Source organism: Pteropus medius, unplaced genomic scaffold, assembly GCF_902729225.1.
Source record: "Pteropus medius unplaced genomic scaffold, Ma_sr-lr_union100, whole genome shotgun sequence".
In the NCBI taxonomy this organism is placed as follows: domain Eukaryota; kingdom Metazoa; phylum Chordata; class Mammalia; order Chiroptera; family Pteropodidae; genus Pteropus; species Pteropus medius.
The window spans coordinates 5408920-5434877 of NW_024350319.1; the positions used below are offsets into that span (position 1 = coordinate 5408920).

A 25958-nucleotide genomic window follows, 5' to 3' on the forward strand; every position below is an offset into this window, starting at 1 on the left:
GTAAGAGTCGGTCACAAGGAATTGAGTGCGAAGGAGAAACAGTCCCACAACACGACCGCTGTCTGTCCTGCAACCCGGACCTCGCTTCCTGCTGTGTGCTGGTCTGGAACAGGTTATTATCCAGACCTGGTCAAGCAAGTAATCGCCCACCCGGCAGCATTCATGTGCTAGTACCTACGACTATCCTTACCCCTTTATCCTGTATGATCGTTTGGCATCTGTCAAGCAGCACGGAGATTCATTTTGTCTTGCAACCACCCAATACATTTCTTGTATGTAAGTTTCCCTTAATAGATTCAATTACCAGACGGGAGTGGCCACCCTCTTCGTTCTGTTGTTCTGTGCCCTCCACTTACAGAGCAGATTTTTGGTCTCGGAGCCTTTCCCTGGGTCTGTGGGTACTAACAACTGCCTACACACAGAATTTTTTATAAATAAGAGAAAAACACTTCCATGTTCTTTTAGCCATTGTTATTTTGGATTTTATTGCAGTGGACTAAAACCTAACACACTGATAAAACCATCCTTCAGCCAGAGTAAATTCTGGGCAGTTGTCAAGAGGAAATTTAAATCAATGCAGAGAGAAGCCATACAAGTAAAAGGAAAGTAAAAGTGTTATTATAACCATCTCAAAATGAATCAATTACCTAAAATGTGCAGTCCTCAAAGCTTCAGAAATTGACAGAAGACTGTTTTTCGGGCCCTACCATAGGAGATGCCCAGATATTCAATGTTGACTTCAAATTGTTTGCATGTTATTTCCCCCAAATTTGTACAATATATCTACGTTTTCAAAGAGGAAAATTGGCATAGATTATACCACTGCGTAATACAAATCTGCTCCTCCATGTGCTGGGTTTAAAACCCAGATGGTGGTACTGGAATGAGCTCAGAAATTAACATCATAAAAGCTGGGCTTGAATCCTAAGTCACTTTATTTTTTTTTAATTTTTTTTTTTTTATTTTTTAGACAAAGCAACCCTTCGTTGACCTCACAGATTGCAAGAACCTTGTCAGTTTACAATCCCTTATTTTTTTATTTTTTACACCTACAGCATCTGGTCTTCCTGGGTGGTCTCCCATCCAAGTACTAACCAGGCTCCACCCCACGGCTTGTTGAGGGTAGCATGGCCGTAGACTCTAGTTCACTTTAAACCTGGACAAGCTTGCTTAAATTTCATAAATCTCAATTTCTGTGTCTATGATATAGAGATATTAATAACACTGGCCCAATTTCTCCCATAGGGAAGTTGAGATAATCCAATGAAATAAATATATATCAAAGTGTTTTTATCACTGTTACTAAAACCATTTTGGTATTCACTTAGGTTTCATTGGGAGAGGCACTTTGATTTCAACTTTTTAGGACAACTAACTTTAAAAAGTAACTCTTTTTGCCTATATGAACCTTTTTTTAACCATCTCATTTCCATAATTTTGTAGAATTTTGTTTTTGGATGTCTGAGTTTTAATGAGCTTCATATATGCAAGTCTTTAAGCTAAAAGAATATTATTGAGAATGAGTATTTGGCTAACTTACAACTGCTTCTTTTGAAATTAGCAGGCAAGAAGCACTTGGATAGACACTGAAAATAAAAATAAATTCACTAACTAATTATAGAAGACTTTGCAGTTAGACTATGTCACAAACTGATTAAAATCCAAACTATGTACAGTAAATTTCCTTTAACCTGGAATTAAATATCCAGACATTTCACATAGCAGAAATTATTTTCACAGCATTGGTCAATTAAAAACAGTCATAAAAATGATTCCGGACCTACGAAATATTGAAGTACATTCTGAACTATCAAGGAAATATCACCAGGCAATGAAAACAAAGTACTTAATTAATTGAAGTGTAATAACATTGTGCCACAATCTTATTAATAACAAGGAGGTTAATAGCAATAAAAACACTAGATTATCTGAGAATCTATCTACCAGGAACAGTAAGACAAAGGTTATAATTCCATTTCACAAATTGCAAAGGTGACATTGAACTTTTTGCTGAAAAGAAAGCAGATCGTTAGAATTTCATTGTCCAGAACTGCCTTCTGGATTGTGATTCATTTCATAAACTGCCTTCCAATTTGCATCTAAGTGAGCTGGGTCTGCCATTTATTTAGTAGCAAAAGTCATCTCACCTCAACTCCATACATTTAACCCCCCTATTCTTTCTCAATCTTTCTCTCTTTTATACACACACACACACACACACACACACACACACACACACACACACAAAGCATTAAAACTTGCTCTCTTCATTATGAACTTAAGAAAAAGAGACACTCTACTTGGATATAAACTTGGGGGTTGGCCCTGCCCTTACACTTCAGAGCTGACAAACAATACAAGGAAATGTGGGGAAAGAGTAGCTGACCTATGAATGTTACATTTCCATCTCGCTGCTCCCTTCTTGAAAACCCCACCCACCTGCCACTCACCATCAGCAAGGCTGACTGATGAGATATCTTCTCTCCTATTCCCTCTCCAAACTCAGTCTTCCCTCATAAACTTGCTTTATATCTTTTCTTTTTAATTGCTACTTTAAGTATATTATTTGAATTGGGAGTTGAGGGAATAGAGAGTGTATCTGGAGTGAGAAGGAGAAGAGAAAGTATACAGGGAGTGAGCACGTGGAGACTCTGGCACCAGTCCTTTCTAGAAACTGTATGGAGATTCATTTTGTGCCTCAGACTCTGATGTGAACCCAGAAGAGAACTGTGAAAGGGGCCACATTTGTTTCAGGCATCTGTTTTCTCTTACCAGTACCTTCTCTCCAGACTTACACTCCTTTCAACTCTCATGCCTTTCTTAAAAAATCCTATCCCCAACTCATCATTAAAGTTTACCTGTTCTGTGTCTCATTCTTGTAAGGTCCTATTAAGTGGTTAGAACCAATAAAAATAATTCATCCTGAGATATTAGAAGTGACAATGCTTTGCTGTGTTATTTTTACCCACATAACACATTTACTGTCTAAGAGGGCCCTTCCATGTTCTTGCTTAAAGGAATGACAATTCTAGGATTTTAGGTCCTATGTAGGATACCATAGGGTCAGGAGAGTTTTTTTTTTTTTAACTTTTGAACAATAATAACAGCTCACACTTACATAGTTTTTACTAAATGTCAAGCACTTTTTAAGTGCTTTACACATATTAGCTTATTTCATGCTCATAACAATCACAGAGGAAGGTACTATTAATATCATGATTTTACAGATGAAGATACTGAGGCACAGAGAAGGTAAATGCTTTACCCACAGTCACACAGTTAGTAAACACAGTTAGTAAACTGGGGTTTAGCCCCAAGTAGTCTGGCTCCAGAATCCCTCTTCCCAACCCACTAGATGGCTGTCAAAAACACCACCAACTTAAAATAAGCCTGGGAAGAAGGCACGAGTGCTAGTCCTGACTCTGCCTCTAAGGAGTCGTGTGAACTTGAGCAAGTCGTTTAAACTCTCTGAGTCTCAGCTGAACTATATTTGTGGTGTATGCCCTTTTTTTTTTGTCATCTTGTTTTATTTTGTTTTTTTTTGTTTTTTGTTTTGGAAGCTGTGACATTGCGATATAATAGGAAATATATGTTTTGGTCTTCATCCTCAGCTCCTGAAAATGACAGTCTTTTGTTAACAATATTTGGTTTTTGTCCCCAGTTTCTGAAGTAGCTCCTGAGGGATAAAGATGAAAGAAGCTCTTCATTATTCATAACAAGCCCTTTTCAACCTCAGCTGAATTTATGTTAATGAAGTGACTTTTGGAAAGCCCCTAAAAATGGGGCAGGGAATGGGGCTGGCTGCCAAGGGAACCAACCATATGATTAAAGGGTTGGAACTTTCAGCACCACCATCTGATCTCTGGGGAGGGGAAAGGGGCTGAAGGTTGAGTTAATCGCTAATAGCTAATTATTTAATCAATTGTGCCTACATAATAAAGCCTCCATAAAAATAAATAAATAAATAACCTAAGGATTTCTGAGAGTTTCCAGACTGGTGAACACATCAAGATGGTGGGGGGAGGGTGGTGCACCCAGAAAAAGCACAGAAGTTCTGCACTCTTTCTCCACACCTTGTGCTATGCATCTCTTCTGTTTGTTCTTGAGTTGTATCCTTTTATAATAAACCAGTTATCTAGTAAGTAAACTCTTTTCTTGAGTTTGTGAGCCATTCTAGCAAATCATCAAATCTGAGATGAAAGGTCACAGGAAACTCCAATATATAGCCGGTTGGTCAGAAGTACAGGAGGCCTGGACTTGTGATTGGCATTAGAAATGGGGGTGCAGTCTTGTGGACTGAACCCTTAACATGTGGGGTCTGCACTAACTGAATAGTTAGCGTCATAGTTGAATCGAATGACACCCAGATGGTGTTCAAGAATTGGTTGGTATGGGAAAATACTCAACCGTTTGTTGGCAGAGTGTTGAGAGTAGTGTAGATGCAACAGGTTAACTTTCAGAAGCAGAACCATTTCTTAAAATAAATTCAAATTAGAAGCCTGATGTACATAACAGATGAAAAAAAGATCTTGAGCCCAGGCTAACAATAGCTGGCCATGTACCAGTAAAAATTCAACCTGTCATTCCTTGCCCCTAATTCTACCTTACACACACACACACACACACGCACGCACGCGCGAGCGAGCACACACACACATCTCTTGATTCAATGATATCTACTGTTTCTTCCAGCTCTAGGATTTTATGTAACAAATGTGTAGACACATTCGGCAATAAAATCTCAGAATATACTCTCCTCTCTACAGTGCTTTCAAGTGGAAACAGCCCAAGTTAGAGTCAGAAAAGAAACAACACTGGAGCAAGCAAAGAAACATTTCATGATTTTACTTGATTTCCTTTAAGGCTCCAGTAAATAAGGAAATACTCATTTAAAATTTAACCTTATGTTATGAAACTCCCTCAGAGAAGCAGGAAGGAAAAATGCAATTTCTAAACACTTAACTCTTAACTCAGTGATTGACACCTTGAAAGTATTTGCTGAATGATCATCAATGCTGAATTGAATACTACAGAAAAAATATGTCCGAAACACACAACATAAATAACTACATTACTCTGAGCAGAAATTTTTGAGATTAATTCTATTAGATCCCTGGGGAAAAAAATCCATTCGCCTTACTTCTTTTTCCTCTTACTTCAATAAAAATATCATATGATTTTGCTTATATGTGGAATCTAAAGAACAAAACAAATGAACAAAGAAAACAGAAACAGACTCATAGACCCAGAGAACAAACTGATGGTTGCCAGATGGAAGGGAGGTTGGGGGGCTGGGTGAAAGCAGTAAAGGAATTAAGAAGTCCAAATTGATAGTTACAAAATAGTCACAGGGATGTAAATTATAGCATAGGGAATCTAGTCAATAATATTGTTAAAAAAAAAAAAAAAAAAAAAAGGAAAAGAATGGTGATCCAAAGAAGAAACAACTTGTTGTAATGTAACATTAATCATGGAACCAATAGAATTACTAAGAAAAAGAAAGAGTTGGTTTTGGAATTTTCTTTTTTTTTTTTTTCAGAATACTTATTTTTATATCTCAAAAAAAAAAGTATGCATGAGGTACCTCAATGTTAAATTCCTCCCTCTCCTAATATTCTCCTAACGCTGCATGTAAATAGAGCTGAATGTACTTCCTTTCTTCCCACCTCTGGATAGTCTCTGAAGAATCTCATCCTTTCTTTTCTGCATAGTGCAACACACTCATCTTTAATTCATTGACTTTTAGGTATCAATGTCCTGCCTTTGTTATGTATCCCCCAAAAGCAAATGACATCTCTATTAAAGGGTAAGATCCTAGAGACACCAAGAAGGATCCCTCTTTGGTTTGCTTTGTAAAGTACCTGCCTGCATGTGGGACAGACTTCTGTGATGGGACTTACGATACCAGAACTAGAGGGCTCCCAGTGCTAGACTCACTTTCTTAGAAATTCACTGCGTACTGAAAAGTGAACTGGTCCTAGGCAGAAATCTACATTTTGTACAGTTAGGCTGAAACATCGACACACATTAGAATCCTTTGGCTGCCACACATTAATAAACATGGGATGCCATTTAACCCTTTTCCAGTTTAGAAAAAAAAAGTGCAGCTCACTGTCAGTGTTCATTTAACATCATGTGTAGGAATGTTAGGTTTTCTAGGATTTGACATTTTCAGCAATTGAGAATTAGTGTGTTTTGTAAATGGGAATACCTTTACTAAAAACTAGAATGCTATAAATAGAATGATGTCATTTGCTCCCAAAGACTATCACTATATTAGAGCGATGCGAAAATGATAATAAAAGTGAGATATTTTGTGGCAAACTTTGGGGGTAAGGTTAGGACTGTAATCCATGGGTTATCTTGGGGTTAACGCTGCAGCCCCAAGTGCCGCAAGCGAATACTCTCGGGGCAAATGGGAAATGGGTTAAGAGCATTAGTAGAAGTAAAAATCTGAAGTCCCAGAGGAGAGTCTCTTAGCAATGACACAGGAAGCCTCCTCGGGTGTGCTTTTGAGTTTTTCAGTTGCAGATGTGTTACATGCATGCTTTGCTTCTTGAGGGCAACTTGTGCCCGTGTGGCCCAGGAAAGTAATAGGCAGACAGGAGAAGCTAAATACAAACAGTCCGAGGGAGGGGATGACAGACTGAGTGACCTGAGTGAGTGATAACTAGAACTGATGGCGAAACTGTGGTCTAGTGATATGAGCACCTGACACGAAGGAGAAAAATGTTTCTAAGTGTTAACGCCCCAAAGCCTTAGAGCCATGCTGACATTATTCAGTTCCGTTTCCTTGAATGTGAAAAGCAGGTGGTCTCTTGAAAGGCTCTCAGCTATTAGAAAGGAAGTGGGTTTTTTTTCACTCACCCTGTGACTCCATGGCTTTGTGGCAGAAGGGGCTAGGTGCAAGCCTGTGGAATCCAGAACTCAGACTACTTAGACGAAGCTGCCCTTCTCCTCACTCCATCTTGCTAGCCACAGCTGCCCTTCTCTCTGCCAGCCTGCTTCATCACCTCTCAGCCTGCCCATTCCTTAGCTAACACCATTCTACAGACGAATAAATCAACCCAACTTTCCATAAGGCGACTCGCTATCTTCCTATGGATGATGTTATAAACATTTCGGGTTGCAGTGGCACACTAAACTTATGTCTTCAAGAAGCAATTAGTGATGCCAGTGATTTCAACACTTCCAACAAGGATGTCAGTGTCTGATTCTGTGCTTCAAAAGAGGTGACTATTTCTGACCCTGTTAAGGATTATCCTGAATAAATAAGTAGTATGTTTCATTTAGATTTGATTTAATTGGAAAACATGGTCTATTTCATCTCATCCTCTGAAATGAAATAATGTCTTTCTTCAAGAATAATTCCTCTGTTAATTTAAAACAAAATAAAATAAACTTCCCATTTCCTATTTATGTAATGGTATTGGTTCCTTATAGTTATTTCAAATTTTTAAAGCTTCCCTAAACATCTAATTACTCTTTCATTTCTGTATTTTAAAGTATATTTCTCTTTTCTCCTGGTTTTAAAAAGAAAAAAGAAAGAAAGAAAGACTAAATAGGATTGGTAATGTACTAAAATTGAAGAATATTATTCATGCTGGGTTTATTCTCCTAAAATATATATTTTATACATAGCAAAAAATAATTACAAGCTGAATTTGAACAAATTCATATTCTTGGCAGCCTTTCCTATTCAATTAGGTTAATCTGATATTTTAGTTAGTACAATCATTGCTAATAATGGCCACCAGATATTCTGATTTAACTGCTGGAAAATAATTGCTGTTGCTCTTTTTTATAACGTTTTTGCTGTTTTTCTGAATAAAGTTTTCAAAAAATGTTGTAAACTTATAAAATGACTATCAAGACTTTGAAAGACTAGCTTTGAGATTAAGTCTAACAATGACTCAGTTCATGTCATAGAAAGCAGAATATAAACCCGGATGAAAGATTTGAAACAGAGCACTAAGCTCAACAGCTGAATTCAGACAAATTTATTTCTTTCACACGATTTCAAGTATTGTAGCCATTTCATGACTGGTTTAACTCACAGAATCCCAGAAGTTTGTGAGTTGGAAGGAACCTTAAAGAAGATGTTTGTATTCCTCCTTCTACAGCAAACTTTCTGGTGGTTTCCTGGTATTTGCTTGAAGATTTGCAGTGAAATGAAACTTATTACTTCCTATGATAGGTTTTCCACCTTAGTATATGTAGATTTTGCTTTAGACTAGATCGAAATCTTTCTCATTGTAGTTTTTTCCTATAAACCAGGGCATATGGAATAAGTCTCTATTTCATGTCACACTCTTTCAAATATTTGAGAGAATCTTGTCATGGTTCTTAGATGCAGCCAGGTTTGAGGAGAAACTTGCAAAGACAAGAATTTGAAAGGATATTAAAACATTTACAATGGTTAACTTTGAGTGGTGGAGTATAGGGAATTTTTCTTTGGTCTTTGTGTTCTGCATTGCTTGAATTTTATACACACATATTCTAATTAGAATAAAAATTAAAAGTAAAGCTATTTACATCTTGGGAAAAATATTTAAGTCTTAAATGTAATGAATGAAAACTGGAACTTCTTGAAGAATCAGAGAATCTTAAATCTGGACTCTGTCAGTGATAAACCTCAGACTCCCAGGACCTCCACCCACATTGTAGGGTCTCATTAAAGATGTATGAATGACTAAAAAAATCAAGCAATCATTCATTTAATCAATGATCAAAATCTATCAAAATCACACACAAAATGTCTAATTTTCATTTTTTTCTTGGAGATATAGTTATCACCAGAGAAGAAGCAATTCCACTAAGGACCAAATTGTTATTTCTCTCATTCCAAATACTAAGAGGAAAAGTATCACTTCCATCTTAATTTAAACTGAATTAATGCCTCTTTTTATTATGTTTTCCCCAAATGCATTTCAGTCCAAAAATTCTCTGATAATTCTATTTTCTAATGACTTCACAGATAGAGAAAAATAAATAGCCTTAAGGTACCCAGACATAAATTATTGTTTTGCCTGGATCTTGGTAAATCTTTGAGAATTTTACACAAGAAATGATGATGATAATGATGATTATGGTGATGATGATGGAACTTGGCATGTATACCAAGTGGTTTGCATACATTATTTCTTCCAGTATTTACATACATCCTATAAACTAGAAGTTATTATCTCCACAGTCCTTTACACATCAGGAAATGAGGGGTTGGGCATATGCTATACTAGTCTACATTAGAAAGCAATGAGAAAGCATTTACCAATTTGGTCAGAATTTTTTTTTTTTTTTTTTTTTGCTTTTCAGGCAAAATCTGTCATCCTGAAATCTACTTCTCAACTTATATGTCTTATTACTTATTTTGTCTGGGTTCCACTTGAGGAAAGTATTACAGGGACTTTTTAAAATATCTCTTCTGGGTTCTTCAAAAGAGTTAAACTACCATATGATCCAGCAATCCAACTTCTGGGTATATATCTGAAGGAAATAAAATCAGTATCTTGAAGACATAGTTGTACCCCATGTTCATGGCAGCTTTCTTTACAATAGCCAAGACAAGAGAACAACCTAAGTGTCCATCGATAGATGAGTGAATAAAGAAAATGTGAGATATGTGTATATATAATGGAATATTATTTAGCCATAAAAAGGAAAATCTTGCCATTTGCAACAACATGAATGGACCTGGAAAGCATTATGCTAAGTGAAATAAGTCAGACAAAGACAAATACTATATGATTTTACTATTATGTGGAATCTAAAGAAAGCAAACTTATAAAATAGAAAACAAACTGGTGGTTACTAGAGGTGGGAGGTGAGGGACATAGGTGATGAAGGTCAAAAGGTACAAACCTCAGTTATAAGATAAACAAGTTCAGGGGACATAATGCACAGCATGGAGACTATAGTTAATACCGTATTTATACAGTCATGCACTGCTTAATGACAGGGGAACATTTTGAGAAATGTGTTGTTAGGTGATTTTGTCTTTGTGTGAACATCACAGACTGCACTTATACAAAACTGGGTGGTATAGATTACAACACACCAAGGCTATATGGTACCGTGTATTGCTCTTAGTCTACAAACATGTAGAGCATGTTACTTACTATACTGTAGATAATTGTAACACAATAGTAAGTACTTGGGTATCTAAAAAGATCTAAACTTATGAAAGGCACATTGAAAATACAGTTTAAAAGATAAAACATGCTACACTTGTATAGGGGACCTACGGTGAATGAAGCTTGCAGGACTGGAAGTTGTTCTAGGTGAGTGAATAAGTGGTGAGTGAACATGAAGGCCTAGGACATTACTGTACACTACTGTAGAATTTATAAACACTGTACACTTAGGCTACACTAAATTTATAAAAGTACATGAGATTAAATCAAGCACAAGAAAAAATTACACAATCAAGAGACACAAGCTGTATGAGGCTGCTGCCCGCATAACAGGGCATATTGTTTTACAGAAAACTTTTTTTATAAGTAGAAAAAGTATACTCTATAAAACAATGATTAAAAAGTATAGTATAGTAAATACATAAACCAATAACATAGTCATTTGTTATCATTACCAAGTATTAATGTACTATGTACGTGTAGAATGGCAATGCAGTAGGCTTGTTTATACCAGCAGCACCATAAACATGTGAGTAATACATTGTGCTACAATGTTACATTGGCTACACCATCACTCGGTGATAGGAAATTTGCAGCTCCATTATAATCTTATAGGACCACTGCTGTATAAATGGTCCATTTTTGATGGAAAAGTAGTTATGTGGCATGTGACTGTATTTGAAAGTTGCTAAGAAAGTAAATCCTCAAAGTTCTCATCACCAGAAAAAAAATATGTAACTATGTGAAGTGATAGATGTTAACTAGACTTATTGTGGAGATCATTTTGCAGTATATACATACATTAAATCATTTCGTTGTACAATTTAAACTAATACAATGTTCTTTGTCAATTATACTTCAAGAAAACTGAAGAATGAATGAATGAATAAATGAATAGATAAAACTAAATATCTCCTGTGCTACTGGAATCATTTCTTAATCTCACAAAGACATACACTTAAACCAGAAAGAAAATAATTTCTTTATTTTGCTCTTCTTGTTAGTTCTTCTACTTCTTATCTGTTGATCCACATCCTTATTTTTTTACCCTAAGTCTTAGAAAGTTGGATAAAATTTGTGCTTGTGAAGACATTCAGCCTCTGTTGGAAACTGAGCCAACTTTTCTTCTGAGCTTGACTTCAATATTAATGATAATAACTTATAATAAAATAATAACAGCCACTTCTTGAGTACTTATTATGTTACAGGCATTAGGTGAGCATTTACATGCATTGTTTCTTGAATGTTTGCAATAAATTTAACTTTAAATAAAATTATCTTCATTTATAGCTAAAGAAACTGAAAGTGAGAAAGATTAAGTTAGCCTGATTAAGATCAGCCTACTAAAAAAATTAACAGAACTAAGATATGCTACCAAATTTAGTCTAATTTTAGTTCCCACTGCCTCCAACACAATGATATATGTTTGGATCTCCCACATTACCAATATGGTTTATGGATTTCTCAAGTAATTAATATTACTATTGTGGCTACTATTACCACTACTAATACATACCAATAACGATGCCCCTTGCATACTTATTGTACCTACCACTCTTCCGGTATATTTACATATTTAATCCTCACCATACCTTATAAAGTAAGTGCAAAAATTCCAATTCTTTATATAAGGTTAAAAAATCTTAGAGAATTTAAGGAATTACTTTCAAGTTCCATAGCTATTATCCAAAGTTTGATCCCAGATCTAACTCCAAAACACATTCTTTCATACGCCTGAAGGTAAATTGATCATGATGCTTTTTATCCAAAAGAGGATCCCATTAATCTAGTTGGCATCCTAATTGCCTCTTGCCTTCCTCCAGAGATGGCTCTCTCTTCCAAATGGTTGTGTTGGGCAACAGAGGGACTCACCCTCATTTGGTGAAATGGAGAATGGTGTCTCTCGTTAAAAAACTTCAAGCAATGTAATCATTTTTACTTTAATTTTTTTCTGAACCTATTGTCTTATTAAAACTTACTCTCATACAATAATGATCTTAAATTGCTACATTGTTTTTTAAATTCTATTATTATTAATAAACCATTATAAAGATCTCCAGGCTCCATTTCTAATGCAAATGACATCAAAGTTGGCAGGCAGGAGGGACTTTATCCTTCAAACATTTTCCCTAAGCAGTTACCCATTTGATTTGATTTAAATAACTTCAAGTTAACAAAAAAAATTTAATAAAGATTTATGTATAATTATGTCTCGCCTATTTTGAATAAATGTTAATCGACCCCTGAGATACCTGAGAATTATTGACTATTGTTGCAAACATATTGAAATGGACAAAAGATAATGTGTAAAATGAGACCAAAGGTAAACTCCAAGATTCACCAATTTTTAAGTTATACACCTATGGGTGGGTTGTTTCTTTTAAATTCATTTAGAGATAAAAATAGAATTCAAGTGTTAGAGATGCTGAGATTTTATTCTCTTGAGCAAAATGTTCTGTGATGTTCTAATCAGTCTGAGGAAATCAGATTAGCCAGTTGAAGAAAAAAACTGGTAAATAAAATGTCAGATGCACCAAATCGATTTTTCTTACTAGAAACAAGGGAAGAAAGACTTCAAACCGGACATAAGAGTTTTTCTTCCTTAAAAACAAAACATGCTCCACTCTGAAACTGCATTGTATTTTGCAAAGAAGTCAGAGAAAATTTCAAAATTAAGCAGGAAGAGACAATAAACAGAATGGTTCCACTGCCGACAAAGGGTCTGCTCTTTCTCTTCTGCCCAGTATTTTATAAATTCTCTCAGCAGTTTCTCTGTAATTAGGAAGCAGGAATATCTTTTGCTTTTCAACTTCTCAGTAAACCTCCTCCTAAGTTACAAACAGAAGAGGAAGTATAAAAGGAAAAAACACAACAACAAAAAAACCAAAGGGCTAAAAGAGGTATATAATTAGTAATCAAATTCTGACTAAACCCAGCTTTCAGAAAAACCCACAGGCCTGAGCAGGAAGTGGAAGTGCAGCCTTTCTGTGCAAGAATTTGCTGCAAGGTAGCCAATATTCTCTCCACTGCAGGAGCGGTCCTGCATCTAACAAAGAAGGGTCTGAATGTTTGTTGTAGTGTGCACACACTCAGAATGCACATATGGCCTTTCAAATTTTTGCTGAGAAACTTGTTGGCTGAATCTAATCGGTTCTGTTTGAAAAGCTTCCCCACTGCTGCCCAAGACTGTTTCTGGCTGTTGGAAGATGTTCAGACACCATAACAGAGTCAAAGTCTTTCTTTCATGGAGGCTTAGTAGAGCCCTCAAAGATAAATTTGAAACTTCAGAAAAAAATTGCAGTAGCAATTCTTTGTTCGGGTTTTACAGTAATTATATTCTATCCTGAAATCAGGCTTGAACCCCAGCTTCACTTCTCGCTCACTCGGTGAACTTGGCCAAGTGATTTACCCTCCCTGAGCATCAGTCTTCTCATCTGGAAAGCGGTATTGATAACACCTACAACTTACCCTCAGCATTGGCATGAGAATTTGATGACAAATGTAAAGTATGGTGTTTGTAAAATGATATCTGCCACTATTGTTATTATCACTATTAGCATTAGTGTTCATGTTTATTTAAAACCAATCTCTTTCCTTTTCTAAGAATTTGGTTCCTTACATTTTTTTCCTATTAAAAAGTCCATTTTAAAGCAGATGCGATCAAAATAAGTGAATAAGTCAAGAAATAATTCAAGACACGGGATCTATGAAAGAGAGTCTTTACTAAAAGAGATGCAAATGAATGAACAGCAGAGAAACCTAGGAAAAATGTTGGACTCTAAGGAGGACAAATATTATCAGATAGGTTTGGCACTTGGAAAACAGTAAAGATTTAGTAGTGGTACAAAGAAAGCATAACAAATTTAACTAAAGTTCTTAACTCTAGAAAAAAAAAAATTGTCCAAGACAGAAAACATGATCACAGTAGCACTGACTCAGCAATGAAGGGTATTTACATTATCATAAAAATGCAAATACTGAATACTAATTTAATAAAAATTGTATTATAACTATAATGAGAGAATAAGCGAGGAGGTGCTGAATCCAGCAAAATAGGAAATCAACATATAGGAATGTCTAAAGTTGATGAAGCAATAAGTAGTAAGATAAGTATGTTATTTAGAAACATGATGGTATATGCTAGAAAAAATGTTGGGAAAAAAGCTGAAAATAGTGACGTTTCCAGAGCAGGGCGATGGGGGTAGAGTTAGAATGAAAACTGTGGGTTTCATGATAAGCCTTTAGCACTATTTAACTTTTTAAAGGTATGTATGTACATAAATGTTGTGATTAAAAAATAAAACTTATTTAAGAAATACACCTTTGAGATAAAATGGGCATTTGCACACATGCGCACACACCTACACACACACACACTGATAAGCCCAAGTGTATGAAAAGCTACACAGTCTAATCTTTTTGATGATATTTTCTGAGCCAAAAAAAGAAGTAAATAAGACTCATTGGTTAACAACAAAAATTATAGGATTTGGTAGTTTGGATGAGAAGCAAAGAAAAAGGAGGCAAAAGAACTTAACAAACAAAAGGCATGACCCCTGGATTCAAGGATCTTGCAGTTTGGTTGAGAAAATAGAATAATTTCATAGGAGAGGGAGAATGGAAACCTAAAAATTGTTTTTAGAGAAAAAAGAAACATATTTTTTCATGAGCCTTCCTGTCTAAGTCTCCTAGAGGTTCTCCCTATGAGCTGTTTTTCAAGGTTAAGAAGAAAAAAATTGTCTGTGTTTAACTGACAAGATGAGCTGTACAATATTCCAGAGAGAAAGAAGAATCACGTTTTGTTTTGTTTCAGTTAGAAGGTGCCACACAGACCGACCCCTGATTGTACAGATGAGGCAGGCAACTAACCTATAAGAAGCTATGTATCGTTCCCTGTTTTGAACCATAACCAGTTTTATAATATCACTTGTGTGTCCTGGTGACTGTCCAGTACTAAGTTAGCAAGACTACTTGAGATGAGAAAATCAAAATTAATTTTTAGTGTTGCTCCATTAATGAAATGAGGATAATAAAATTATGTTAACCATTAGCTACTTGTATAGTGCTTTCGAAAGTGTCTATCTTCAATGTTTAATCCCAATATACCTGTGCTGATGAGAAAATTCAAGTTCAGTGAGGTTTACTGAATTGTCAAGAGCAAATAATCAGTGAATAGCAAATTAGATAATTGGACATAAGTGTTCTGACTCCTTGTCCAATGTTGGAAGATTTTCTCCTTCATTATGACCCACAAAACCTTAGAGAACATTTTGGTGAAATTATTTTGTTTCAAAAATGCTTCAAAATATTTTAAATTAGATTTACAATCTCTAAGAGTGGTCAAATATTAATAAAATTAATTAATTACTTCAGCTGTCAATGAATTCTATTGAAGGGATAGTAGCAGGAATATTCCAAATGACCATGATGGGAGAAACCCTGGGATAGAGATAAGAGCCATGCACATCTAATTAAGACTGTACAACATTCCCTTTCAGAGCTTGGCAATAAATCAATATTATTTCTCCAAAAATTTCTGAGTAAAAATTAATTTTGTCATTGCAGTTGTTAAAATAAAGGTGCTACACCAAAAAGAAATAATGATAATGGTGAAGGAGTGTTGAAAAATAAGAAAGATTTTCCTCTAAAAATGGCTTGTCATTGGTTTTCTAAGAAGACTCCAAACAACTGACTCATGAAAACCAATTTGCAATTCTATGCACACCTTGTACAGCTGTCTAATTTATGTATACACATTCAGAATGTAGAATGCTTTAGTATCAAAGAGTTGTTTCCAATAGACAAATACTTTAGTGCTCTAAGGTCTAATTTCCATCTTCTTCAATAAGGCAAGAGAAATGCAAAGACGAATGTCATTAATTGCTCCAGACTTTTCCCTCTAGAAAAATAAGAACTATAAACATCAATACAGCATTCTACTAATAGCTAGCTGTAAGTATTGGCTTAAAGCATCATTAATTTTACATTCGTCAGGTTTGTAAATCTATGCCTTGCATTCTCAGTGAAAGGATTAATCAATAAGGTCATCCTTGCTGCTTTCATTCTAAATAGCAATGCACAGGTGTAGCGCATGCAGAAATATAAATATATATGTAACCAAATGTACATGCAACATAACATAAAGTTGCATAATGTAAAGTAACAGAAAAATAACATAAAGTTACATTCTAACCATTTAATTGGTTTGTGTACACTAGATTGCATTTTTCAGGTGGGCGAGATATTTTTATTGACTTGAATAGTTTCATTTTAAATCTTTTTGTTGGGTCAGCACAAGACAAAACGAAACAAGATCTTTGTTTTAAGGCAAATGTGTCATTAGATAACCAGTAATAACTTGTAATTTTTTCTTAAAAAATGGTCCTTTCACTTTCAGCCTGCTTTTGGTAAACAGCCTACATTGTTTCTCTTCTGTTTAGGATTGTGTCATTTCTTTTTTGCACATGATAACAATTTTTTAAAATGAGTGTAGGTCTTTTTAATAATTGTACTCCTGATTATGCTGATTTACTATAATGGGCACACAGTGAGATGTCAAGGAATTTTGTCATTCACAGGGAGTTATGTTGAATTAGCTCCAGTTTTAGATTTTACTATTCAACCAAACATGGAAACTTGCGAGGTTCCTTGAATCATAACGACTCTCTCACAGTGAGGCTTCTTAACCTGTGTTCATAAATTTCCAAGATGTCCATAGACAGACTTCAGGAGGGCTGGACAATCTCTGAAACCATGTGAAAAAAATTCTCTGTGCTTTTTGTGAGGAAGGGATCCATACCTTTCATCAGATTATCAGAGGGATTTCTAATTCCAAAGTGGTTAAGAACCAGTATTTAACTGGTATAAAAAACTTCAGTTGGTGGTAATGGTTTCAGAATTATTTTCTTCCAATGTTCTTTTCAAAATCAGATTCACACAACCTTATATATCATATTCGAAGCCTTCTTTTAAAAAATTACATTAATAATTAGGCATAAACACTGATTATCCATAGACCTTTCTTACTTCAACTCAGAAATTTACAGTAAATTAATGAGGACTCGTGCTCTAATTTTATTTCTTGATCAGATTTGGTGTTTAAGTTTTTCAACTTCCTATTCCATACAAACCAGAATTTAAATGCCAGTTATAGAGATCATGACTTGAATTCTGTCATCAAAATGTATAGTAATATCCCTGTACTTGAGGTACTGCAGCCTGCCATGAACTGAGAAAGGCATAGGCTAATACAGACAATTGACCAAAATTTGACCACTCTTTGATCAAAATCTTTCAGATTATATAAAGCTGCTGCAGCTCTGTTACACAGACCAAACATGCAAAAATCCTATGAAAGACAGAGTTTGATAAATTAGTTCTCTCTTACTAAGACACCTGTCTGGAAATGTGAACTTAATTAAAAGAAATTACAACAGATTTTTTAAAGGTCCTGGGAGAAGTTGACTCACTCTCTTTAGCTATCCCTTTGAGAGACACATAACCCTAGAACCTCTTATCAAGAACAAAATAGGGATTGGATGCATCAATAGAAAGATGATACTTTCTAAGAAATTGTACCTCTTCATTTGTGAATAGGTTTATGTGATTATAGAAGTGGATCAGGGCCTGTGGTGATCCAGGCATTGTTGTAGTGGTAGTGCCACATTTTTGTGAAGTCAGACACAAATTGCCTGCTTTCTCTGGAAATGCCAGAATGGTGCCTGACAGGAACCAGATCCCACGGATGGCCTTGTCCTGACACACAGCAACCTCTTGGTGGCCACAGCTCTTGCCTTTAGACAGAGGTTATCCACTGGGAGTAATTATGTCCCCCATGATACATTTCACAACATCCTGCAACATTTTTGATTGTCACAACTAGGGAGATATTACTGGCATCTAGTGAGTAGAAGTCATAGGTGCTGCTAAACTGTCTATAATGCATTGGACAGCTCCCAAGAACAAAAAATTATTTGGCCCAATGTGTCAATAATGCCGAGGTTGAGAAATTCTGCTCTAAGGCCATGCCACCTTTGACCACCCTGGGAGGTTATAGAGATATGCTCTATTCAGACCCACACTTCCCACAAGGCTGCTAGAAGTTAGTCAGTTTGAATGCCTTGAAATTGTAATGCTTTGGGCAGAGTGAAGTGAACAACTACCCTAAATGCCCTCCCCTTCCAGGTTAACATTTACTGTTTTCTCCAAAATGCATATTAAATGTCATTTCCTACATTTAAAATAGGAAATCATGTCCTATTTTAGTGTCACCTCCCCATAGGCTCTCATAGTACCATATGCTTACTTGAATCACAGCTCTGATCAAATTATATCTTATTCCCCTACTAGTTTATAAATCTTTTGAAAGCGAGATGTTTTTTTTTTTTTCAATCCTTATGTCTTAGCACCTACCAGAATGCTTGGCACATATAGGTATACAACAAATGTATGTTGAAGGAAAAAATAAGCCTAGAAGACTGGCTTGGATCCTGAGAGCCATCCTCCAAACTCGATTTACTCTAGACTGTTTAGGTGAGCACAATGACTCCCAAGGGTATCTAAGTATATCTGACCCCATGTTCTCCAAAGACTTTAAACTGAACAGCGTCACGTTTCATGGAATGTAGGTTCCCTGGCATCATGGTGGACATTTCTGGCCTTTTGAAAGGAAACCATCATGATGTCTACCTGAGATACTGTAGAACAAATATTGCAGAGACTATAGTACCTGGTTGGGGGCCTTTGACATAGCTTTCTCAAATGCCTTGTCTTAAGAGGAAGGAAGGCAAGCTCGATGCGCTACTTTTAATGAGGAGGCTTTGTAGTCTACATTCTACAAACTTTCTTCACTGAAGAAAGAAGAGTAGGGTGACCTGATTGAGCATATGAAATAGGGTAATGGAACAGCACACATTCGTCTCTAATAGTAATGAGCTGATACTAATACCCAGGTACAAGACTGTTAAAGGGTCTGACTATATGCAAGGGCAAATCTTATGGTAGCTACTTGCAAATTACACTAGAATCCACAAGAAAGAGGAAGACCTAAATTTAAAATAATTTATAAATGTACTTTTGTATTAAAAACAAAAATTCTGGTATTATAACATGAATAAATATCATGATGAAAATGAGAAAAAAGCACCTCTCAGATTTATAGCACATAGTGATAATCTGTACGGTACAACGATTATGGAATATAAGACAAAATGATTTCATTGTTCCAGATAGCATGATACTGTTGGATTACATTGTGCTGTTATTTTGACAAAACATGTCGAATAGGATTTCAGCAAAATGTTTAATACAACTGTAAGTATAATATTCCTGAAGTGAGTTGGCATCAGGAAGAAAAGACAGGAACATTTCAGAACATTCAACTTTATTTTCCATTGACAAACATAACATAAATAACATACATTTATTAAATACACAGACTAGCTGTGACCTGAATGCCATCAAAATTCTGATGTACTTTTCATAGTCTCTCTTATTTTTTGTCTCCACAATATTGAAGACCAGCCTTTAAAACATACTGGAAGATATATTTAAATATACTTAAGATAATTCCAAAAAAGTTTTACATAGAGGTGACAAAAGTATACTTTCTCAGTTAACCAAGTGCGTAGAGGATAGGATGCTGAGTAAAAGTGGTGGGGAAACATGCTTTCTATACTGAGTTTACATTACTGATTAAAGTGCCAATGATTTCAGTTCTTATTTAGACACACTATGTAAATAGTACACTCTCATTTGTTATAAACAGATCAAGATAATTAGTGGCTATTTTCAATTTATTTGCTTAAAGAAATGTTCAACTTATACTATTTGTACAAAAACATTTGAGAAAAGAAGAGAGAAAAGGTAAAATAGTATATATGTATATATGGAAAGGAGAGAATTTAGCAGTTAGTGATGACTTGAGTGAACTTAACACTTGCACTTAAACACACACACACATACACACGCTAGCCATTCCTCACTTTGTCCTACTCATACTCAATTGTGTAAAGATGAATGTGGTCCTTTCCTCTTTGCTTCTGTGGAATGGCCTAAAAGGATGAAGAATTCTAACAGGAATAGAAATGTACAGGTTTTCCTCCATATTTTTCTCTGTGTTCTCTAGCCCACCCTCCATGACTGATCCACATAAGTATCCTTTCGAAAGTTGAAGGAATGTTGAATTAGATCAGTAAGTCATATATATTTTCTCTGCTTCACATTACAGCTTTGATATACACAGGAACTAAAAACTATATAAACTCTTTTCAAATAACAAAGTTTGGTGATTGGCTAGCTTTTGGCTAGATAGCTGATTCACTTTAATTAAAAGGCCAAAATATTCTAATTCTAAAGCAACTGACACAAGAACTTAAGAGCTGCATATCTGAAAGTAATTTCAGAGGTGGAATCATCTCCAAAATGCTCAAAGAGCTGAAAATGCTGATTTGTTCCTGATGCTGATTTCTTCCCTTCTTATCTTTATTCCCATGATAAAATTGTTTCATTAAAGTAGACTCATTAAAAATCAGACTCAGACATGTTTCATATATTAGAGCATTAGCATATTAGAAATATGAAGCCATTCTCTCTCCTCTTAAAAATGATCCCAGATTCACCAATAGTAGGTATTTGTTACTTTCTCTTAGTGAGAAAATAGATAAACGGGTTGGAGGCAAGGGATCTGGGGGCAACAGTCTTATTTCTAATGAAGAGATATGTAATCCAGGAAACATTTGGGTTGCTTATGGTATGAAACTAATGTGAAACTTTTGAAGATAAAAGAATTTTCATTCTCAATAAAGAAAATGTGTGATATATAAATGAATACGGTATATATCTGATTGAATTGTATTTCTAAAGGATCAAATGTACTTGGCTATGGCATTGGTAATGTAATGGTTTACAACTCAATTTTTATAAATTATAAGCCTTTAAATAGAATTCTCATTTTGGAAATTATAAAATAGAGAATATATAAAATAAAGATTTTGGATTCTTTTATTCTTTAAAAGAAGAGAGAACAGGGGTGAATGAGAACAAATATGCTGAGTAGCATGTTTTGAAGTTATCTTTCCATCTGACTTAAAAACTAATTGCTGATCTCTTTTTGGAAAAAATGACAATTCTAGACTTGTTAAAGTCTTTCATAGATACTCATGGTCTCAGTCTTCCCTTCGTCACTTTGAAAACAGTTACCCTGTGCTAACTTTTTTTTTTTAAAACTTCCTTCAGTTTTATTCAGTGTAAAGCTAATCAAAAAGGCATTCAGGGAAGAAATGTGCAAGATTTCACATAACAACCATAAATACAAATTCATCATAAAATTAAAACCTTTCTGGGTAGAGTAATTCAGGTGACTATGAAACTTTGCATGAAGTTAGTATCTATATAAATGATACCAATATAATGGGATTTTACTTAAAAATGTTCCCTAATTTTCTGTTTCATGCTTCATATGCAATCACCACCTGTTAGTTTCTTAGAATACTGAATTGATATTATATTCTTAAAAAATGTATATGTGAGTTTTAGATTGATCTTTAATTTTATACATTGGCTCTATCACAACCTAATTAATGAAACATCACAGGTATATGTCACCTCTTATTAGCATTTTATTGCAATTCAGAAAACAGTCCTATAGACTTAACTACAATATTAAATATTCTTCATTTTAAAAGCGATGTAATCTCATTCATTGAACAATTCTGTACATGTACTTAGTTTTAAAGATTTTGAGACATATACAAGCACAAAACCAGCAATAAACAAGCATCTGTGAAGATTTGACATGGTTGATGGTCTAAACTTTTTACATAGGTAAATCAGAAATTTTAATTATTCCATATTAGCTTTCAGTATGTTTATCGTAATAAATATTCTGCTCTCTGTGTCACTCATTTTCCAGTGTCCTATATATTTCAAGAGAGGTTTTTGGGGGTAAAAGATGAAAATAAGTAGGCAATATATGTGCCTAAATTTGCAAAGCATGGCATTTTTCTATTCTTTGTCTCTGACTTAACCCAATACCAAAGAACCATTAAATAATTATTGTTGTGGGGATTATTGAAGGCTGATTACTAATTTAGGGCCAAAAGCAAGAAAAATGTAAAAAATATTAAATAAATAAAAAGCTTAATTCATTTAAAAATTTAATATCAGAATACTGCCACAGATCGACCACCTTTATAAAATACTGTTTTAGAATTTTTAGTTTGTCATCATGGTCATAGAGTCTTTCATAGTTAACTGTTACATGAGCTTCTGCAAGTTTTTTCTATAACATGGTCGGGAGATCTTTTACATAGTAAGAAAGCATTAAGTAGAAATATATGTGCACTTTTTAATTCATAGTAATTTAAATCTGGCATGATTAAACACATCTATTGAAATACCTTTGAATATACATTAATAGGTAAATTTGGTAAATTTTGAGATAACATATTGTTTCTTCAATTTAAAATATTTTTAAGATATACACCATAGCTATTTAATTTGAAAGGTAAACTTTTTATCAGATAGCGTCATTCTCCTCTATGACACAGCATAGCTGTATCTTTTTATTGCTTAGAAAATCAGTACAGCTTTGTAAAATCTATGATAGCTTATTTTACATATATTTCTACATTGTAATCATTCATTTATTTCTATGTGGTTTCCTATGTCTCTTTTTTTCAATAATATCGTGGAGTTTGAAATTGTCATAATTTATGTATGCATTTTTTTCTGCTCAGATATATACATAGATAAACTAAGTATATGAGAGTGAGTTTAAAGGCAAATGAATTTAAACTTGGAAACAGACATACTCTTTTACAGTGACTTTAGATGTCCACTCCCTAACTACATCCAGGGCCTCTATAAAATGTCTCTGAAATTCTAACCTCAACTATCATCCAAAGGCTAAAATCATTTGAGACTTTTATTTTCTTGTCAGGTTTTCCCTAAACAACAAATGGCTGCCTAGATAACAAAACTCACATACCATTTACATGATTTCTTCCTTTTCCACCTCCTACTCAAGCTTATCCAAAACTTCCCGTTCGTCCACTCCTACCATGTATTCCCTTGACAGAAATTTATTTTGTGGTTAAGAATAAGTTTCAGAATTTTTCGTCTGTATATATTTCTGTGGCTAGATAAAAAGTGATATTTCTTTGACAGTAATCTCCATTACCATTTGGACTAATCAGTCTCCTAAATTATTAATACAAATAAAGCACTTTGTTGTACAGCAATATGACCCTGCACACTTGAAGATAAATTTATATTTCAGTAATTAGTAGAGATCATTCACTTTATCAGCTTGATGAACTGTAATGGTGTAAAGCACTTCAACCGTATGGCAGATGCCTCACCGATGGGCACTTGGTTTTGGCAGACATTTATTCATTCATTCACTGAACAAATATTGAACACTTCCTACACTCCAAGTGCTATGCTAGCTGCTGGAAGAATAACCCAATCATGCTCATACCACTCGAATCCACACTGCATTTATGTCCATCTGATTATAACCTAGGATCAGAGAACCGACACTCAAGAGCTAAAGCCTTTTTATTAAGGTAATTTAAGTGCACATGTTTTTTGTAATAAGGTAGTTCTGCCTCATCTTCATGAGGTTATCTGTGGAATAATCCAATTCTATAACATAAAGAGATTTTATAATGGGGTTTTGATATAGGTTATTTATCATTCTCTCCCAAACCTAGACTAGCAGAACTATCATGAATTACATAAGCACCCCAGCAGATTCTGTCTTCTCACTCAGTTTGACATTGTCATTTAAATTGATTATTCCTGATTGACCTTCACTGATATACATATAAATTTAATAGATATATTGTACCTGTTAGAATAAATTTTCCCCAAATGCCTACAAAACTCAAAGAAAAATGTAGTTACTATAAAAAAAAAAAGTACAAATAAATCTCAAGTTTTTTTAAACTAAGAAAGCAATAAAGTAAACTACAAATTAAAATCTTCACAAAAAAAAAATGTTAATGAGTTTGCATAATGAATGCTTCCAGGAATACAAAGAACATTTTGTGTAGATATAACTTAAAAGATTGTTGTGTTTGTTGGGGAGATTTTTTTTTCAAGTGCAATTCTCGAAACTTAACATAGAAATCTACTTGTACCTAAGAGACATAAAGCTTAGCTATCAAGGTTTGTAACACGTAGACTATGAGAAAAACATTTAATAATACATATTTAGATAGAGCTACTTTGAGAAGAGGGCAGAGAAAGTGCTGCAATATTATTAATTTTCTTATCCAATAAATAGGCCAAACTGTGGAAAGTCTTCACTAAATCTTCAAATTTTTATTGGTCTTAGAATCAGAGTTAGTATTTAAATATCCAAAAGACTGGGGAATACTTTAAGTGGAAAAATCAGGGAAGATAATTAAGCAGAGTACCTATATTTAGTGCTTAAATAAGTCCTTAAATAGCATTCTGAAAAATCACTTCACTGATGCTTAAGATCAATTTTATGAATCTTCTCCAGGGTTGTAGGAATTAAAAATGTATTCAAAAGGAAGAACATTTAGCATTTGAATAGTCAAAAGTCCTGTCATATTTAAAATAAATGGAATTGGCTCTTATTCAGATAATACGTAAACCTAATTACCAATCCAACCAAAACTTAAACTTTGTAAGGTTAACAGCTAATTTACATATTGGACAATACTTAAATAACATCAATACCAATTAATATTGTGGATACAATATACATTTTTATTCTAATTCAACTATTTTTTAAAAATATAAGGAGAAAAAGGGTGATACAGAGAGAGAGAGGAATGAAAGAGAACACAGAAGACCAAGGATTTTGAAAAAACAGCAAATGTTGCCTTGTCTTCAATGATCTATGCATTAAGTCTCTCATGTACTCAGTATACTGGAATATTAACTATCCCTACTCCCACACCTACCACCGATCAAGATCATTTATAAATAATGTTTTCACCTCATAAATAATCACATATTCAGCTACAAATGGCAGAGACCCCAAAACACTAGACTGTTAATATATTTTCCTTTCTTTGTATTTCAGTACCTTTGGCACATAGGGGATTATCTATGCTGAGATCATTCAGCCTTCTATCAAAAATTCTGCTTCAATGCATAAACAGCGGCATGCCAGAGATGCCCAAATTCACAGTAAGGTTTAGGGCTATTTGTTGCCGAAAGCTATAACCATGCAAGTTGAGTAAGTGTTCTCTTTCATGCTCCTGTCTGTATTATTTCATTGGATAATGAGATAGGCTGCCCTTTCTGTCCATCATTAGAGCAGCTGGAGACAGCATTTGCTACCTGGCAAAACTTTCGAAGAAGGATCTTTCTTAGCAGCAGATAAACCCAGGGATCCAAGATCTGGTTCAGTGAAGCCAGGCGGACAGCTATTAAGAAGAAGTTGCATTCTTTCTGCTTTTCTGGGTGCGTCTTGCAGTGCTCAACTGATGTCTGATTGAAGATCATTTTCAACATCATTATCTAAGAAAGAGAGACAAATAATTATTCCAAAGATTAATAAAGTCATATGCATCTCCTCTACACAGTACTTTGCATGTAATTTACAATGAATTGGTGGTTATATGGAAACAATGAATTCAAGCAACACTTATACTCACAGAACACAGCTCTGAGTTATATGAGACATTCCTATGGATGTTCCTGCATTTTTGGCTATCTGACATGATGCAGCTTTTTAAAAAGTGCATGTTCTCAGGCTCTTGGTGCTTGGAATTTAAGAAGTTTGAAAGTAACACATCTCAAAATTAGCCAAAGTCATCTGTCTTGTTGCAGAAAACAAGATAC

The 25958-nt window shown here is 34.6% G+C and overlaps 1 protein-coding gene across 3 annotated transcripts in view; it reads right to left on the minus strand.

Annotated features, from left to right (window-relative positions):
• Window positions 1-25958, minus strand: part of PTGER3 (prostaglandin E receptor 3) — a 163284-nt gene that overhangs the window by 106546 nt on the left and 30780 nt on the right. For all 3 annotated transcript variants that reach the window (XM_039838589.1, XM_039838590.1, XM_039838591.1), the window contains exon 2: window positions 25455-25634. In XM_039838589.1, the coding sequence (XP_039694523.1) occupies window positions 25455-25634 (180 nt within the window). The remainder of the gene's footprint in view (window positions 1-25454; window positions 25635-25958) is intronic.